Genomic DNA, 19,923 nt, shown 5'->3' with positions numbered 1-19,923 from the left:
AGGGAAAATCTAGATGACGTCATTATTTCTCCAACGTGTGGCTTCTGCTAATGGGCAGGAGAACAATGACGTCACTCATTATGAGCCTTTTTATTGGTCAGTTTTTAGACGTCATGGACGACTTGTCCACTTGGAAAAGCGCATGCTTTATGAGGTTTTATTTTCACTTATGTTTTTTTAATAACGGACAATGACGAGTCGAGAGGTGCCTAGTGCCTACAAAGAGGGCGTTACTGTGTTGAAATGTAAAGACTGGAGTTACGTCAAGTTGGCATTATGGACGTACAGACGTTACTTGCTCACCTGTTAACGACCACACGACGATTATTTCAGCAGGTTATAAACAAGAAATCGACGTTCAAGTTTCTAGTGATAGCATGTGTTACTTCCTTGTCGTCGATTCATGTGAAAGGTTAGTGGATGGTTCCGTTTTCCCAGTATCATGTTATTAAACTCTACAGGGTTCCTGCCGTTAGTAAGGGACTTTGTAATGAGGAAAGTTTTTCGTAGCCAGATAAGGCTTATAAAGTGTCAGCACTTAGTCCTAGTAAGGAAATTAGGAATGAGGACAGATTTTGTAGGCTAAATCTAATTTGCAATGTCATGTTACTGACTAGTGATGCTATAGATGTTAATAGCTCTACCAGTTTACCAGTATGTATTTCATGAGGAAGTGAAAATTCAAGATACTTATTGCTGAAGCAGCTGTGGTATTTGTCCATGGTTTGCAAAAAAAAAAAAATAAATAAATAAATAACTTATGAGTTTTAGATTCTGTCAAATAGCCCACTTGATTTTACTTCACCAGCGATTGCTGAATATAACGGCAGATGATGAACTGGCATTAGCGACCTTTTAAAAGCTATAGCAGTCATAACTGTAGCTTTTTGAAGTAAGCGTTTATATATAATTGCTGGCGTTTTAACAAATTCGTCGTCTCTGTTACACACACGCACACACACATGTAATATATATTAATATATATATATATATATATCTATATATATATATATATATATATATATATATACGTATATATTACATTACAACTCTTTAATAATACAACAGGGTATCCCACAACAAACCAGGAAATTTTAGATTTACAATATGTATTTTACAAACTTGCCTGGCTCAGAGCCAATACTCATGACTTCATTGAACCTAACGAATGGCCCTCAGAAAGTAGAGATCTCAATTTAATGGCTTTTACCATGTAAGGTTTCCTGTCAAATCCATTTCAATTACAGGGGAGAGAGGTCACACACATAAAATCCTTAAAAGTATACTGTACCAAATTTTACAGTTTTTTTTCTGGGCAATTAACTTTTCAGTAATAACTTGTTGACAACTAATATGGTTTCCGTTTACTTCAAACTACTTGCAACTATTTTAACTAAATTATTCCTCTTTATATGGGTTTCCTCTTGAAAGCATTTGTATCTGAAAGAGGAAGGGGAATGCTCAATTCCGAATGCTTATAAATGCATTTCCATTGCCTCATTTTTTGGTGGGCTTCCTTTACTGTTAGAACGAAACACAAAGTACGTTTATCATATACTATATAAATATATATATTATATATATATTAATATATAATAATATTTATATATATACATACAACCAATATATAACATACATTATATATATAATATAATATACATTATATATATATATAAGTATATATATGAATAACTTGAATCACAAAATATATAAAACGTGATGCTATGTATAAATAAGGTGATGCCACGGAGGAAAAGGAAAAGACGAGAATTGCCAAGATCTTTCGGTCTACACGACCCTTTACTTGAGGCACCGTGACATCACCTTTATTTATATACATACATACATATATATATATATATATATATATATATATATATATATATATAAATTGATATGTGTATATATGTTCCACATACACTGGGGGAGCAATATAAAACCAAAAAAACTGGTTTACGTTATGACTTACTATTGGAAAAAGAACACTGGGGGTTGTAGGCTCAATGCGCTCCAAAGGGCACCAAAGCAGAAGGAAGGGCATCCTTACAATGGGCTGGTTCTGCCCATGAAAAACAAGGCTTTGTTTAATGAAACCCATAGAAAACTTGTAACATTTAAAATCTCATTTAACATAATTTAGTATAATGACTTACTATCTGGAAAAAGACCCTGGGTTGTAGGATCACTGGCTCCAAAGGGCACCAAAGGCGGAAGGAAGGGCATCCTTACAATGGGTCTTGTTCTGCCCATGAAACAGGCTTGTTATGACCATAGACTTAGTAACTTTACAAATTTCTCATACCTAATTTTAGTATATGCCTTACTATCCAGAAAAGAATACTTTGAGGGTACGGTATCAATGGCACCAAAGGGGGTGGGAGTAAGGAAGGGGGTAACACACACACAAAGTGAGAGTGAGAGGAAGGGTGAGAAATAGAGAGAGAGAGAGAGTAGAGGGGATGTTAGGGAGAAGAAAGAAGGAAAGAGACAGAGAGAGAGAGAGAGAAGGAGAGGAAGTGAGAGAAAGAGAGAGCGTGTGTGTGTGAGAGAGGGAGAGGAAGTGGAAGAGAGAGTAGAGGGGCTGTTAGAGAGAAGAAAGATGGAAAGAGACTGGGAGGGTTGGAGAGAGAAAGAGTAAGAGGGAGAGGAAGTGAGGGAGAGAGTAGAGGGGCTGTTAGGGAGGAGAAAGAGGGAACAGTGAGAGAGAGAGAGTTGAGGGGGTATTAGGGAGGAGAAAGAGGGAAAAGTGAGGGAGTTGGAGACAGAGACAGGCAGAAGTAACTGATTTGATTTCCTGGAGGAAAGGAACTAAATACTCCGCTGTAAAGGGAGGAGTTAATTGCCAATTTTCAACTCATTGAGAGAAATTCTTTCGGTAGTCCTAACAGACCGCAACAACACCCCATACGATTTCTGTCGAGGGTCGAGGAGTCTCTTGATTACATGGACAAGACCCCGTAGTGGGGTAGTACCGTCAGTGCACCTCTAGAGTGCGTGCATGCTATTTTTAATAGTTCGTGCCTGGCGTTTTATCATTTTGGTCCATCTACATACTTTAGTATGATTTCCTAGTCTTCTCCAGGAAAGCATCATCTTACTGGAAGATATCTAATGAAATTTTTTAGAATTTGTCTCTATAAACTCCCTCTATACCTTCGGCAGGCTGTTTTTCTCTGTAGATACAGAACAGGAAAAATGATTAAAACTACATGGATTCTGTTCTTACATAGATGAACGTTTACATTCCTGAAAACGAGTTCTCAGTAGCAACTGACATCCTCAAATCATATCACTGATATTCAAAATTATTACAGAAGAAAAAGAAGGACTTCCGTTACTCACATGAAAGTATTTAGAAGTAAAAGAAGGTTGGAGACTGACTTCAAGTAACTCTGTGGTCTTTCTAGAAATGTTTTCTTCCGTTCTTTAAGCGTAAACGAAATTAAATGATACAGGGAAGAATAATAATCAGGTAGCTTAAAGTAGATGTGAAAGGATTAAACAGGGAACTTGATACCTACGTACTAAAGAAAACTAGTCGAGATCGAAAAAATAGGCCTTACAGTCATGAACTTCTAACCACTGGATAATAGCAGTGCATTTAGAGCGCGGTGGGCCTCGCTTTTGACTAAAAAGGCCAGCTGCAAGTTAGAAGTCTCCACAGTTATTGTCAGTGGGCCTAGCCTTTTGCTAAAAAAGTAAAACTGCAAGGCAGCATTTTCCACATTTACTGGCAGTGGGCCTAGCCTTTTGCTAAAAAGCAAGACTGCAAGGCAGCAACTATCCTTTTAGTATGCCTTTTACGACACGTAGGACCTACGGTGGTAGCATTCTTACACCCATACCACATGAATAAATGCTTCCGAATGCAGTTCCATGAAAACAGGTGATACATTTGGCAATATTGGCATAATTAAGTCTAGAAAAGTCATCGCTATTAGAATTTTGAATTTAAATAATGTTAATAATAAAGCACAAGAAAAGTTGTAGATTAAAATGAGCATCCGAGTTGAAAGTTAAATCACGTACACAACTTAATCTTAAAGCTCAGCCGAGTAGAGGCGACGGAAACCAAGGACATTTGCAATGATGTTTTGAACGGAATCATATGCAACCTCATTTATGTTCCACGAAGGGGAACAAATTGAACATAAGGTTCCCATTCACCCACCTGCGGTTTTAGGGAAAAAAAAGAAAATTGAGAGTTGGTTATTGGATAGTTGGCTGGTTTAATGAAGCCGGCCGGATGCCAGCGAGGCTCATTAAAAAAAAAAAAAAAAAAAAAAAAAAAAAAAAAAAAAATTCAAAAAAAAAAAAAAAAAAAAAAAAAAAAAAAAAAAAAAAAAAAAAAAAAAAAAATTGACAGGTGAACAATAGACTGACATACAAAATTAAAGAGAAAAAGAAAACCAAATGTGTGAAAAGGGGTGAACGTCAATTCCAGCAACTGTCTCGTTACAACAAAAAGAGCTGTTTAGCATAAGAATAGCCCCCATACCCTTGAGCACTCGCACGAGACATGAAATAGTCCACAGCAAGTTGAATAATTTAGCGGTCAGTCGCCATCCATTATGCAACATACTGGCTCGGTCTACGTCCGCTGTTTTTGTAAAAATTTTCACCCCCTATGTATCCATCATAAAGGCCTCAGCGCGCTTCACGTGTTGCACTGTAGGCATTACCAAAGGATGTTTGCAGAGTCCCTTTTACTTGACCTCCGTTCCCGCTTCCTTTCTTCAGTTTTATTATCCAATACCTCTTCCCTTTGCTGAATAACCACTGGTTCCATGCAACGAAAAAACACCATACAAACAAACAATACCTCTTCATTATTAATTAATTCTTTGGAGCTGTTTGGTTTTCTCCCAATTCCATCTCTATAACATTGTATTTCATCTTTATTTTATGGATTTCTTTATCTTGCTGTCCAACCACTCAAACTGTCATAAGTGCTAAATAACCGGAAATGTTCCTGCTAATATTATATATTACACACACACACACACACACACACACACACATATATATATATATATATATATATATATATATTATATATATATATATATATATAGTATATAAAAAGCCACGAAGAGAAGTGGCTCCTTCCTTTGTTTATATATTCGTCACGTTCCAAATTTTCGTGATAAACTTATATATATATATATATATATATATATATATATATATATATATATATATATATATATATATATATATATATGTATGTATATATACATATCATATATATATATATATATATATATATATATATATATATGTGTGTGTGTGTGTGTGCGTATGTGAGTGTGCATGTGTATGTGTATTAAATATTTTATGGACCAACGAATGAGCTCTCCTAAGAAGTAAATAATGATATTGGCATAGAAATGCAGTATGTTGTAGATGAAATACCAGCAAAAGACATGTGAAATGTTGCGAGTGGTATGCCTCCCAAAAACAGCAATGGAAGAGAAACTTAAGAGCGGATGAACGACAGAAAGTTGGCAGACTTAAAATCCAAAAGTTTTGCAATGTTTGTTTAAGAAAATTGATTGTGTATCTAGATAGAGGACAGAATATTCACAAATGGGCGAAATAATCCGTACAAAAAGAAGATTTGAGTGGTTAAAACATTCATTTATTTCAAAGTAATTTGCCCAGTACAGGCTCTTTAGTTGGAATTTAGTGATAAAGCGAAGAAGGCCAATAAAAAATGGGCTGGTTGATTAAGCTCTGGAAATTAAAAAGATTGAATTACATATATATATATATATATATATATATATATATATATATATATATATATATAGATGGATACAAAGCATATGTATATATATATATATATATATATATATATATATATATATATATATATATATATATATATACATACTGTAAAGTCATGTAGTAGAAGGTTTGAGGATTAAGTTTGTTTTCAGTATTCTCTATTTCTCTTTCAGGGGAAACAAGTCGCCAAGCATTATATAAGACAGATATAAAGTGCCATATGGATATTGGTGTGGGCATATGCCAAGATATGCCCAACTGCCCTGCTGAGCAAGATCCATTTCTAGCCAAGTTTCCAATATTCTGCAAATTGGAGGACGGGAGACGTGGGGTCTGCTGTCCGAAGAAAGGAGGTAACTGACCTAATTAACCTTATAGAGAGAGAGAGAGAGAGAGAGAGAGAGAGAGAGAGAGAGAGAGACTGATTTCACAGTGCCATCTGAGGTTGTGCTTATAAGGGCTTTTGCTGGAAATGTGTTCATAAACTGGAAGGTGCCCAGAATATAGGCTTTTTCAGAACAAAAAACTGTGTAATGGTCAGATGTTTGTAGTGAACAGGATCCAGAAAAGGACTTTCTGGATCCTGGTTGTGAAATAGGTTGTGCCTGAAAGAGTAAAGCATGCGTGGAATTACAAATAATATAAAGGGATAATTTACCGGTGTGACAAAGATCTTGGACAAGAAGAATCTTCGTCAAGGAACACTCCATGCTTGAAGAAGCAGCTAAACTTCGTCCTCCTGAGGAATAGTATTGCAGATTATTCCAACGGAAGTACTTATTGATTTATACAAAAAATGAATAAATAAAAATGTGAAAAATGACGTTTGCATAGGTAATTTTAAGACAAAATTGAAGTTCTTGTAGCAATGTGGAGATGAGGAGTGACAACGGTGTGTTTTGATTTCGTGACTGCTGAATGCACACAACTGAACAGAAAAGACAAGTTACTTACAGAATAGTGAAGGGAACTTGGTGTAAATGGACAGTGGAATGGCTGATGTTGTCAGGTCATAGGGAAAAAGGCCGAGGCTGCTCTGAAATGAAGCATTGGTATGATGAGAAAATTGAGGGTGAATTTTAATTAGAGTAAAGTCCTTAAGACAGTAGAAGCCAAGAAGATTGGGTGATGAATGTTAACGATGGCGGAGAAACATAAGTAATTGACTTTTGCAAGTTTTGGGGAGCAGTTAGAAAGAGATTCAAAATACTAGAGTCCTTAAGAAGGGTTGCTGACCCCACTCTTCTTCTTCATGAAAGTAGTGTGGTACTTTGAGGTACCTTAAGGAAACAAGATAAAAGTTCGTTAAGATTTTTTATTTCGTTGGTATATAAGGCGTTCTTAGGTCGTATTTGTAACATGTAGATATGGAGAAACTATGGCGATAAACAAAAATAAGTTAGCATATATAAAAAGATTTTAGGAGTAGTTTGGTAAGATATACAGCAGAGCAAGATAATAAATTAGTGAAAAGGGAATTTAATTCACAAGTCAAGGGCGTTCTCAGTACTTGTAGGAACTATATAGTGTTTGTTCGACGGGCAGATTAGTTAGAACGAAAGACCCATAGTGTCTTCGTAACATAAGAATTTGTGATATATGGTACTGAATGGTAATGCGAGTATGAGAGGTTAACAGTCTGTTGTTGATTCTACTGTGTAGATGAATAGAAGCAAAAGACAGTGTGATTTTCTTCCACAGGGGTTTAACATTTTAAAGGATGGATGGCAGGTGCAACGGTGCTTTTAGAGCACTCACTTCTCTTAAAATTAACTGACGAATTAATTGATAAATGAATAGATGTATTATATTCTTTGACGATTTTTTTTACCATCTCACTACCTGTGTACCTTACATATTGCATATTGTACGATAAAGTTATCAGCAGCCTAAGTTATATGAAATAGTTACAACTTTGTATTGCTTAACAGTAAATTGTTGTAAATCTCCTCTTTCCGCTTTTATTTACTTTAGACGAGATGGTACTACTATCACCAAAAGGAGAAGCCGTTTTAATCACATGCATTATCTGCCTTTTCAGAGGTTCCCATCCCTGTTGCCCATGGCCAGAGATGTACTTTCAACAGAACTCACACCAACGGCATTTGCAGAGACATTGGTGATTGTCCTGTGTTGGATCATCTCCTCAGCCTGAAGGATTACGTCTTCTGCGACCGCCCTACCGCTACTATTTGCTGTCCAGACGGAGGTAATCGTAAAAAAAAAAAAAACTCTTGCTAATATTTTACTTGATTTTTCCAGGTTTTTTATGCCTTCTACAGTATACTAACGAAGTCGGTTGGAGGAGCCTCTCTTCCATACGTAACTTCCGCTCTCTCTCTCACTGATTCATTTGGAATTTTCTTGTACTTCATTGTTCTGTCCCGTGGCATTTCATGGCTGCAACCCCCTTTCATTCCTTTTACTGTACCTCCGTTCATATTCTCTTTTTTCCATCTCATTTTCCACCTCTTACTGATAATAGACTCAGTGCAACTGCGAGGTTTCCCCCTGTTAAACCTATCAAACCTTTTAAATGTCACTTTCCGTTTCTGCGTTGAATGACTTCATAGGTCCCAGCGCTTGGCCTTCTTCTATTCTTTAAAAAATAAGATATGCTTAGTGACACAAATTCGAATATATTTGTGTATATATATATTTATATATATATACATATATATATCATATATATATATATATATAGTATATGATAGATATATATATATATATATATATATATATATATATCTATGTATATATATATATATATATATATATATATATGTATATCATAATATATATATATAAATAAATAAGTATATATTATATATATATATATATATATATATTTATAATGTCGGGGTTCCTGTTTCTTTTCACCTGTATCTGAACTTGAATAAGAAACTAAAGCAAGTTCATTAGAATATAAACCTACATACATTCATACATACATACATATTTTTACAGTAAATAAATAGTTACAAAATCGAGAGTAGTGATAGAAAATACAGAACGGGGATATAAAAATAAGATAAAAAAAAAACCTTTCTAGAACTTTGAATGTGATCCAGTTTTGATAACTGCAATAAGACATGTCATAAACAAACCTTAATAACTTATCGCAAGCATACCATACCACAAACAGGTTGAAAATAAGCCAACGACTGGCAATGGAGAACGAATCTGACTAATGTTGAACCGTATGATGTTGGGTGAAATACTAGTTTGATTTCCCACTAACTACTTTGTTGACTGTTTTCAACATTTTTATGATGTGTGAGAAAAGTGGCTGACTTTCTTAAATTAGAGAAGTGCCTCCATTATTACCAAGTCAAATATGTCTCAAATTATCAACATCCTCTTAAATATTGAGATTTTCTCCTTTTGGGAGTGGTCCTAGGTTGCTGAATGCGGTGGACTGGCCATGTATCCTTACCTGTTCTTTTCTTGGAGAACAGCTGGTGTCCGGGCAGTCCTTAATGGTGCCTCTCACTTTTTATGATACATGTTTACCATATATCATATTATGATGAAAGAGGTCATAATGCTGCTTATAAACAAACAGTCCGAAAAATTGAGTACTGAATTTCTCAAAATAATAAAGATTATATATATGGCTTGGGAGTAAATTTCCTAAATTACTTGACTGAGGCCATTATTATCTAATTGTTCCCTGTGTGTGTTTGTGTGTGTTCTTGAGTAATAGTGGTTCTATATTTTGGGGTAAAGCCGCCTCCAGCAGGCCGCTTTGACTTCACTTTAAAGACGAGGAAGTTACCCCTAGTAACGTTCAAAACTCGGAGAAAAACGTTGTTTAAACAGTGTACTTTGTGTGCAGAGTGAACGCTTTGATGACAGAAGTCCCTATCACCCTATCACAAGCAATGTAAATTTTAGATCTAAGAAACTATTTTAACTTTAGAATTCCGTTATTTCTATTTCATTTTAGGCACACCAGAGGAGCCCCTTTCGCCAAAGGAACAAAAAGAAGGTGATGTTTGTACTTTGCCAGAGAGCCAATTTGGAATTTGTGTTCAAGGCTTGTCCTGCGCAATAGACAATACTAGGCCATTGGTATCACCGGAGATGACATACTGTGACCAAGATGGCGGATTAATTTGTTGCCCAAAGGAAGGTATAAATTTTACATAACATTCTTTTGGCCCATAGAGAAATGTTGATCTGATGAAAGATTGGGAAATTTCACATATTTCCTATAAAGTTGACCAATATTGCCAAGTTGCTCCTTTGAGGAGAAACGAGCTCTTACAACACAGACTACAGATTCGCTCACCATTAGTAATATGCCATTAACATTCACATGCGTTGTGAGAAAAGTAACAATGTCTCCTTCTTCCTTCAACGTGCTCAGAACGAACTTCAGAGCCCAAGAGAGGGGACGCGTGTTCACCCACGGACAACGAACATGGGACGTGTTGGGGAATTTCGGAATGTGCAAAAGCTCAGAACGTCACAGCGCTAACAAATATCAAATATTGTCATGAACCTTCTCTCCTCGTTTGCTGCCTTACACCACAAGGTATGTCTGAGATCCAAAGTAGGGTCAACTTTAAGTCAAAATATCACAAAAAACATGACCCAATCTTGCTGCTGGTGTGGCATCCTGAATACTTTGTCACTGGCTGTCACAGTGAAGAATCAAATGACATATGACCTGCGTTATTCTGTGATAAAGTGGTAAATTAGTATTTTAATACCACTGACATTTTAGCATATTTCGATAACTCATTCCCCAATGCAAAGTAAGAACGAATGCTGTATTCAGAGGATTCCTCGTTACGATAACTGAAAGATCCTCAGGACATATTTATCATAAAAGCGGAAAGTATAGGGTGTCCATAAAGTTCCAGTACCATTACAAGTATTTATTGCTCAGAAATTATATAACAAAGAGTTATGCAGTTTTTTGTAAAATGCTCTACATTTTCTCAAGTTTACATTTAGAGCACTTCATTCTACGGAAAAAAACTGCGTTACTCTATGAGCAATAAATGTTGAAATGGCACTGGGACTTTATGGACACCCTGTATAATGGAGTATAGTAGTTTTCAACCACAGTGAGAATAATGAATTGTCATGGGTTTCCAGGTCATGTCAAAATACCCCAGCAAGGCAAAGAAGCTGTAGAAGGAGACACCTGTCGTTTGCCTGAAGGTGACGTTGGGAAGTGCGTTGATTCCATAACTTGCACAGAGGACAAATATAGGCCGTCCAAAAGCAGGTTAGCCGCATTCTGTGATATACACCGGCGATTGCGTTGCTGCCCGCGTGGAGAAGGTAAATAAATCTGCAAAGTATCTTTTCAACACTTTCAAACTTCGATAGTGTTACTCCCATGTCGTGTACAGCAATGATCCCATTCGGCGTTTTTCAAAAAATGTTACAATTTCCAACACGTTTTGTTTTAGGTTAAACGTGATCATTGCAACCATTTGGGGCTCTTTTTTTCATTACTAATTCATTTATCCAAGAAGTCACTGAAGTGTATTCATTTATCCAAGAAGTCACTGAAGTGTATTCATTTATCCAAGAAGTCACTGAAGTGTATTCATTTATCCAAGAAGTCACTGAAGTGTATTCATTTATCCAAGAAGTCACTGAAGTGTATTCATTTATCCAAGAAGTCACTGAAGTGTATTCGTAACCTTAGGCAATTAGCTGATTTTCTCATCATTATATTCGGTTTTCCTCCATCTTACTATATAACTGTAATGGTTCTTTACTAATTATGTGTTCCTCTTTATCTCTGGCTCCAGCTCCACTGAACCACGGAGATCTGTCTTTAACTGTCACACATTTTTTTCAGATATCCTAATCGTTTTTATTCACAGTTCATTCAAGTTACTTCACTTATTTGCGAGTCACATCATCATTAGAAACGAGAAAGATAAATTCGACATATTCTTTATCACGCTGTTTTTCATCATTGGTCTTCACAACTTCATACGCCAATGCGCTGAGACATTGTGCACATTTCTCAGCCACTAATATCTAACTATTTTTTATTTATAAGTCATTTAGAGCAATATGGAATATGCCCTGTTAAAGATTTTTCACAATCGTCTTTTCCACTCTATCGATGTGCTTCCATGAGCTCAATAAACTTTTATTTCTATCATATTGATAATTTCCAGGGCTATATCAAAGTTAGCAATAAAAACACTAACACTTGGCTTTAAGCTGTTGAAAAACCAGCTAAAGAATTTTCCTCTTATAATAATGTACTTCACATTTACCTCGTTACATTCAAAACTTCTTACCGGAGTTCTCCAAAGAACCTTAAGATAAGCGCAGCTGATAAGAACAAAAAGTCCAACCCTTCCCCCCCCCCCCCCCCCCCCAAGGGCCAAATTAGCCTCTCTCAGAATATGAAACAGCTCAGGCTATCAGCTGTCTTGGCAGTATCAAAATCATCCATGCATGTTCCATCAACAGCTAGTATAACACACACACATACTGAAAAATCACAGAAGTAAGCACGTGATTTTGTTTATTAGCTAAAGCCACTGGGAAAATTTGAAAAAGAAAAGACAGTGTCAAGTATTCTTGTGTATTTAACACTTTGTGCCCCGAGGATGTGTTAAATACACGAAAGTACTTGGCTCTGTCTTTTCTTTTTCAAATTTTCCCAGTGGCTTTAGGTAATATATATATATATATATATATATATATATATATATATGTATGTATATATATATGTATATATATATATATGTATATATATATATCCAATATAGCACGAAAGTCTGCCTGCTTGAAAATATAAAATCCATGTAGGATGGCGAGCGAAAACAGGGACGACTTGGAACAAGTACCTTCGTAGTTCATACTACATTTTCAAGTACTTGTTGCAAGTCCCGTTTTCACTCTATATATATATACATATATATATATATATATATACATATATATATATATATATATATATACATATACATATATATATACATATATATCATACATATATATATATACATATATATATATATATATATATATATATATATTAGCTAAAGCCACTGGGAAAATTTGAAAAAGAAAAGACAGAGCCAAGTACTTTCGTGTATTTAACACATCCTCGGGGCACAAAGTGTTAAATACACAGAATACTGACACTGTCTTTTCTTTTTCAAATTTTCCCAGTGGCTTTAGCTAATAACAAAATCACGTGCTTACTTCTGTGATTTTCTCAGTATATATATATATATATATATATATATATAGTATATATATATATATATATATATTATATATATATATTATATTATATATATATATATATATATATATATGTGTGTGTGTGTGTGTGGTGTGTGTGTGTGTGTGTGTGTGTGTTATAATAGCTGTTGATGGAACATGCATGAATGATTTTGATACTGCCAAGACAGCTGATAGCCTGAGCTGTTCATATTCCGAGAGAGGCTAATTTGGCACTTGGGTGGGGTGGGGGGGAGTGGGGGAGGTGGGGGCGGGGGAAGGGTTGGACTTTTTGTTCTTATCAGCTGCGCTTATCTGAAGGTTCTTTGGAGAACTCCGGTAAGAAGTTTTGAATGTAACGAGGTAAATGTGAAGTACTTTATTATAAGAGGAAAATTCTTTAGCTGCTTTTTCAACAGCTTCAAGAAAATTAACGACCTCCTGAAGTGCGTCTTTGAAAATGTTTCGTCACCTGATAACAAAAAGTAAATTGGAGAGTTCATAAATGATAAACCTGGTGATATATATATATATATATATATATATATATATATAATATATATATATATATATATATATATATATATATCACCAGGTTTATCATTTATGAACTCTCCAATTTACTTTTTATTATCAGGTGACGAAACATTTACAAAGCCGCACTTCAGAAGGTTGTATCACTAATCAATATTTATTATTATTCTCCTCATTTCCGCATCTGAAGAAGCTTCCCAGTTTCTCGAAGTCACCCGGTATCCCGTCATTTCTGCCTCATGCAATGTATACTCTTAAGTTTGTTTTGTATTAATGTCTCTTAAAGCAGTTCCAATGAAGGGTAAGAGGGATCTTTTCGACCTGACACGAATATTGTTTTCTATCTCATTGTATAATTTCTCTAATAATGAGATTAGACTGTTATTATCACTCTTCTGTAGGATTGCTTTAATACCATTTTGGATTTCTCTTAGTTCACTTTCATTTCTGAGCACTTTGGAGATGTCTATACTAACTATTCCTAGGTCCCTGATCATTTTTGACGTGTCTTTTAAGGAAGGGACCTTTTCTTATCTCCACCTCTGAAGAGATGAGTTCAATTATAACTAGTGCTATGATGAGCCGCATGTTTGCCTCTGCAAAAATAGACTTTATCAGATTTTTTATATAAATAGACACATATAATTGCACTATATACATCATAGTTATGATATTTTCAGTCCAGCACTATTTACATATATGTATAGACACATATTTAACTCTTTCTGTTGTTGTAATTGAATTTTCTACAGTGTTTTCATTTCTTATGTTCCATATCTTTAGTAGACCATGGATCTGTTTTCACTACCTTTACATGATTCCAGTGAACTACCCTTTCCTTTAGACCTCTTTCATTAATTACTCTATATATGTTCAATTTGAACACTTCTATTACTCTATATGGCCCAGTGAATTTGGGAGAAACCTTTATATTTGGACCTTCCGGTACATGATTCTGAACATAAATTTGAGTACCCACTTTAATTTCTGGTGTACTGGTATTTTTATTATAGTGCTTTGCTGAAGTAAAATTAGTAGTACACATTATTCAATCTAGTAATTTCTGTTTACATCATAATACATTTAAAATAGACCTGAAATCAATAGTATTATTAAAAAGAAGACTAACATTAATAAGTGATCTGTAAATTAAATGATTTATATCAACAAGTGTATTTCTTTTTGTAATAATGACTGATATAAGTAAGCAATAAGCATAAGTTAACATTATTACAATTTAATTCCATTGTGCCCTGGTGATAGGGTTAATCCCTAGATGACACAGCCTGGATAGCAAGGTAATAAGACCTAGGTAGTGCATAAAATGCAAAGTAGAGTATAAAGACTTTGATACTTAGAAGGATATTAATGAGAATTTCTTTCATGTAACTCAGAACAAAAGTCCAACGGAGATAATGGATCTCTCCCTCTCTCTTCTGTGAAAGTGTAATAATTTACTTTTTTCTTTTTACGTGCGTATAACATAGGCCCTTTGCAAACATCATCCAAGAAAAGGGGCAGGCAGTAATCTGGCTTCATAAAGAATGTTAAGACGATATTGTAGTCGTAATCTGATAAGCTGGTACTTCATAATTTTGTAGGGGAATTTTCTCATCAATATTATTGCGAGGAAGTTCACAGTAGCGTGATTACATTGTTGTATAATGAAAATCAATAATTATATAGTTAATTTATAGATAATGCAATTTATTCTTGTAATTGTGTGGTTATTTCATTTCATATTTTAAAATAATAAATAATAAATAATAATAATAATAATAAAGTTACAATAATAATAATAATAATAATGAATAATAATTTTTTTGCGAAAGTGGGGGCGTGGGTTTGGCCAGTCTATCAGCACTCATCTTATTCGATGGGTGGTTTTTTTATAGTGTGGGCGGGGTTCCGGACTGCATCCTGCCTCCTTAACAGACCATCACTTTACTTACTATGTGCGCTGTTCCTAGGAGCACACTACTGCATGAGTCCTGGAGCTACTTCAGCATCTAGTTTTTCAAGGTTCCCTTTTCTTGGGATCGTTGGGATCGTGCTTAGTTATGGGTACATTATTTCCAACTGACATTTACCGCCCAATATCCTTTCTTATTTTTTTCTATTTTTCAGGTCTTGAAATACTTATCATTTTTTTTTTCTCTTTCTTTCTCATCTACTCCTGATGTCCGCATGGATTGAGACCTCAATGAGCGATACTTTTCTTCCTTGAGTTTTGTTTTCAGTCAGTCCAAAGGGATAACTCAGCGTTCTGGTCTTTACGGGCGTGTCACCCGCCTATCTGTTCTGATAACCAATAGTGCCCTAGAGGATTTTTGGCTCCTGATCGTTTCTTTATATCACTCCTTCGGGTTGGTGTTCGCACCATCCTTATTTACTGCATAAGGCTAGCTGGTTGTTATTCTTGCACAGGATCCAGTTGAGGGCTTCCTGCTGCCGAATTCCAAACCTAATTTTTTTTCTATTGGGTTTTCTGTACAAAATTTTGTGGCCGGAGCATTCGGCTTGCTATGGCTGGTTTACAGTCTCGTTTTTCATATTGTAAAGCTTCCTGCAATTGGGTTGAGATGTTTCGCCATCTTATTCGTTCTTTGAAGCAATATCTTGGTTTTTTAAGGCCTGATCTTGTGTCGCTGTTAGCATTCGTTCTGTTTCTTGCTTGAGTACTCCCCTCGGTAGCTATAGCCATGTTTCATCGCTGGCCAGTTCTTTAGTCTGTTTCATGTACTATCCGTACATTGGTTTGTTGTGCCATTCCTCCAATCTGTTTGTCATTCTCCTATCTCTGTATATTTTGTTGTTGTTGTTGCTAATGCCAAAATAATGTTACTGGATAAGGGCCAGCAATTCCACCTACTAAGGTTACTATTCTTTAGATGTATTTATTTTTAAAGAGAATAGATTATTCATAAACAAATGTTCCATATCACGTATGAATGTAGATTGACATAAATTTGCAAGATAATTGAATAATCGATCAACTTTGCTTACAAGCAGCTAAATCAATTATATCTACCTATTTGATGTGACTATTTAGTTTTTATTTCTGATAAGGAAACGGATGTTGTTCAGATCTCCCCACCGAGAACCAACTTTGGTAAGAAAAAAAAAATTCAATTCAGCAGTTTTGATTAAATGTTTAATATGAAATTCCCGGCTACCCATATTGAAGTTGATTCGCTCTTGATGTTGTTTTTATATGAAAAGATACATGAGAGAGAGAGAGAGAGAGAGGGAGAGGGGAGCACCTATCTGGGAAATATATATTTTGTAATAATGCGTATATATATAGCTATAATATATATTATATAAATTAATATTATATAGAATAATGTGTGTGTGTGTGTGTGTGTGTGTGTGTGTATCTTCTCTCTCTCTTTGTATATATATAATATATATACATTTATTATTTATATATAATAATATATATATAATTATAGTACGTATAAATTGCAAATGTATAATCCCATCCATTTGGCAATTTACTGAGCAGTCTGGGTTTCGTTGATTCAAGGGTTAATTTTCCAGCAAATTTATTGCATATTAGCACCATTAATCAGTAACTGTCAATACTCCTACGTTTACGCTTTCAATATTTTATAAGCCCCTGGCGGTTATTCCCTTTTGTTTGTTAATGTTTTGTTTTTCTTTTTCTCTTCGGGCCAACGAACGTCAAGACTTTTTTTTTGTTTTTATTTATTTCCTCACTTGACGGGTAGTTGTTGACCCTCAATTAGGAGTGATTGTAGACATTTATCCGTTGGGATTCATTCGGGATAAATTTGACTGGATTTGTTAATTAAACTCTGGTAACCTCTTCACTTAGTAATTAGGAAGACCAATATCAAGGCAATTTTCTTGTTTTGTGGTTACTGAATTATATACAAGTATCATTAACGTATCTGTAGTTTTTTTTAAAGAAGGCTACATGTCTGCAGTGATACTGGCATATATAATATATAATTATATATATTAATATATATATTATATAGTTATGTGTGTGGTGTGTGTGTGTGTGTGTGTGGTGGTTGTGCGTGCGTGTGGTTTTGTGTGGTGTGTGTAGGAGGACAGACTGGAGGTTCTGAAAGTTGCATGCGGTGCACTGTAGGCAGTACTTAATGTTCTTTGCAGCATGCCTTCTGTCCCTACCTGCAACCCCTTTTCTTTCCTTTTACTGTACCTCCTTTTCTATTCTCTTTCTTCCATCTGACTTTCTACCCTCCCCTAACAATTGATTCATAGTGCAACTGAGAGGTTTTCCTCCTGTTACACATTCCAAACTCTTTTACTGTTAATTTCAGTTTCAGCGCTGAATGACCTCTTAAGTCCTAGTGCTTGGACTTTGACCCAAATTCTGTATTCAATCCAATTCCATGGAAATTCTATCCAGTTATATCTGCTGTCAAAATGTTATTAGTAATATAGTTTTTTTTTCAGTTTGCGGGAACTCTTACCCTGAGCCTGTTTTCGGTCGCGGTCGCTCTAGAAGAACGCGGTACCTCGAGGGTTCGTTCCGAAAAACGTAAGTTTTTCAAATTCTTGATTACCTTTTAAAAGGAATGCAAATATTGATCTCATCATGAAAAAGGGTTTACATATTTATCTTGTCACAAAAAGGCATTCAAATATTGATCTTAACTTGAACTGTCTGTTTTCTAAAACATGATTTTCTAGTCAGATCGATACCAGAGAGCAGGTCTCTCGCCTGAGTGACAGACATCTTGAATTAGGAGGAATGAAAGACCTTCGTAATTTCTGTGTGATTTGAGAACTGATATTTGCATACCAATGAGGAGGAAATCATAGCTCTCACGTATATATATTATAATACAAGAACGTAAGCAACATACCAAGAGCCGCCCTAAGGGGGGTTAAGTGCTGTCAGTGCACCTAATGCGGTGCACTGAAGGCATTACTTAAAGTTCTTTGCAGTGTGCCTTCGTCCCCTAGCAGCAATGCCTTTCGTTCCTTTACTGTACCGTGTTTCATATTCGATTTCTTCATCTTACTTTCCACCCTCTCTTAACAATTGATTCCTAATACAACTGGTTTTCCTCCTGTTACACCCTCCAAACCTTTTACTGTCAATTTCCGTTTCAACGCTGAATGACCACAAAGGTCCCAGTGTTTGGTATTTAGCCTAAATTCTATATTCAGCTCTTACCAAAAGTGACATTCATCTCCTTTGTTCCCAACAGACGTCAACCAGATTTCTACGGAGACAGAACGTCGACATTCTCCCGTGAAGTTCTGCGAAATGTCTCCGTTGAAGTTTTATGCGGTGCGTTAAACCTTTGTATAACCCACAATTAATTGCTTCCTTGTTCAATGGTTATTTTTCTCTCGTTAGGAAATCTCCCGTTTGGGAATGCTGTTTAAAAAACGTAAAGAGCTCTTCTATAAATGAGTTCAGGTTAGTAACTTCCTACGTGCATGACGAAGTAAATCAAGAAGAGTCATTCCGAAGAATCTGAAATTGCTTCGTTCATCGAAGGTGGACTTGTTCGCGCGTTTCCTAATGGTTTTAGAACCTATTTTAAAAATGAATCTAAGAGACTTCACACACATTTCTAGCCTGTGGGGAAGAATAATAGAAACATAGCAACTAGGAGGATGTGTGGGTCATTCATTGACCCTGAGAAAGCGCGTCAGAGTTGATAAGATGCTGTTCGCTGAGCAAGTTGAAGTTGTCTAGTGTAGAAAGCAAATTTCAGTTATTAGAAAATTTTATTACAGAAGCAAAGTTTACATCATAACAAGTAGACGGGAAGGGACTAATTTGGTTCCAAACTTGGTCTTAGGTCGTGTAATATTTTTTGGATGGTGTGGTGAAAGACGTCAGGCTAAAGCTAAAAAAAATACAATGTTGATTGATGATAGTGAAGACACGCTGGGGATAATAGAGAGGATGAAATGTGTTTGTGTTAGCAAGACTCAAGTCGGGAAGATAAAAGAGACCTCAGAGGGATTAATCAATCATTTATTTAGAAGAGTGGAAGAATTTGAGTTGCTCATTCATACAGGTATTTAAAAGTAATTTAATGGATGGTGAAATAAAATGAATCAAGAGATGATTCATACAGGAGGTGAAACAAGCAAGGCAGCAATTTCTCCTCATTGGAAGAGAATCGTGGCAGTTGAAGTAAAACCAGGAATAATTGAAGATATTGTTGAGCCAAAGTTCCTTCTTGGAAGTAAAGTGTAGATTTTGAATTGATGTTAAAAGAAAAAGGGCGGATGATGGCGAGGTAAAATGTCTCAATGGTAATGTGGCGTGGAAAGTTTGAAAATGAAGAAATGTAGAGACACGCAAATCTGATGAAAGCTAGGCTTAATTATAATGATGGATGGCGTGATTTGCTTTGG

The 19,923-nt window shown here is 35.4% G+C and overlaps 1 protein-coding gene and 1 long non-coding RNA gene across 2 annotated transcripts; both read left to right on the top strand.

Moving 5' to 3' along the window:
* Nucleotides 1-276: 276 nt before the first annotated feature.
* Nucleotides 277-11,096, top strand: LOC135198226 (uncharacterized). The gene is made up of 6 exons (XM_064225799.1): nucleotides 277-412; nucleotides 5,964-6,143; nucleotides 7,832-7,999; nucleotides 9,740-9,925; nucleotides 10,163-10,330; nucleotides 10,900-11,096. The coding sequence occupies exons 1-6, from the start codon at nucleotides 277-279 to the stop codon at nucleotides 11,094-11,096; spliced, it is 1,035 nt and encodes a 344-aa protein (XP_064081869.1).
* Nucleotides 11,097-16,605: 5,509 nt separating this feature from the next.
* LOC135198364 (uncharacterized) lies at nucleotides 16,606-18,824 on the top strand. The gene is made up of 3 exons (XR_010310773.1): nucleotides 16,606-16,654; nucleotides 17,995-18,079; nucleotides 18,756-18,824. It is a non-coding gene; the product is annotated as an uncharacterized LOC135198364 (long non-coding RNA).
* Nucleotides 18,825-19,923: the final 1,099 nt, after the last annotated feature.

Source organism: Macrobrachium nipponense, chromosome 22 (assembly GCF_015104395.2).
Source record: "Macrobrachium nipponense isolate FS-2020 chromosome 22, ASM1510439v2, whole genome shotgun sequence".
In the NCBI taxonomy this organism is placed as follows: domain Eukaryota; kingdom Metazoa; phylum Arthropoda; class Malacostraca; order Decapoda; family Palaemonidae; genus Macrobrachium; species Macrobrachium nipponense.
Note: the sequence above shows the minus strand (reverse complement) of the source record. Positions and strands in the feature narration are given on the sequence as shown.

Excerpts from the sequence above, each read along its gene's own strand:
- LOC135198226 (XM_064225799.1), top strand. The coding sequence starts at position 277 with ATGGACGTACAGACGTTACTTGCTCACCTGTTAACGACCACACGACGA. Across the intron at positions 413-5,963 it reads GTCGTCGATTCATGTGAAAG|GGGAAACAAGTCGCCAAGCA; the intron begins GTTAGTGGATGG and ends TTTCTCTTTCAG. Across the intron at positions 8,000-9,739 it reads TATTTGCTGTCCAGACGGAG|GCACACCAGAGGAGCCCCTT; the intron begins GTAATCGTAAAA and ends ATTTCATTTTAG.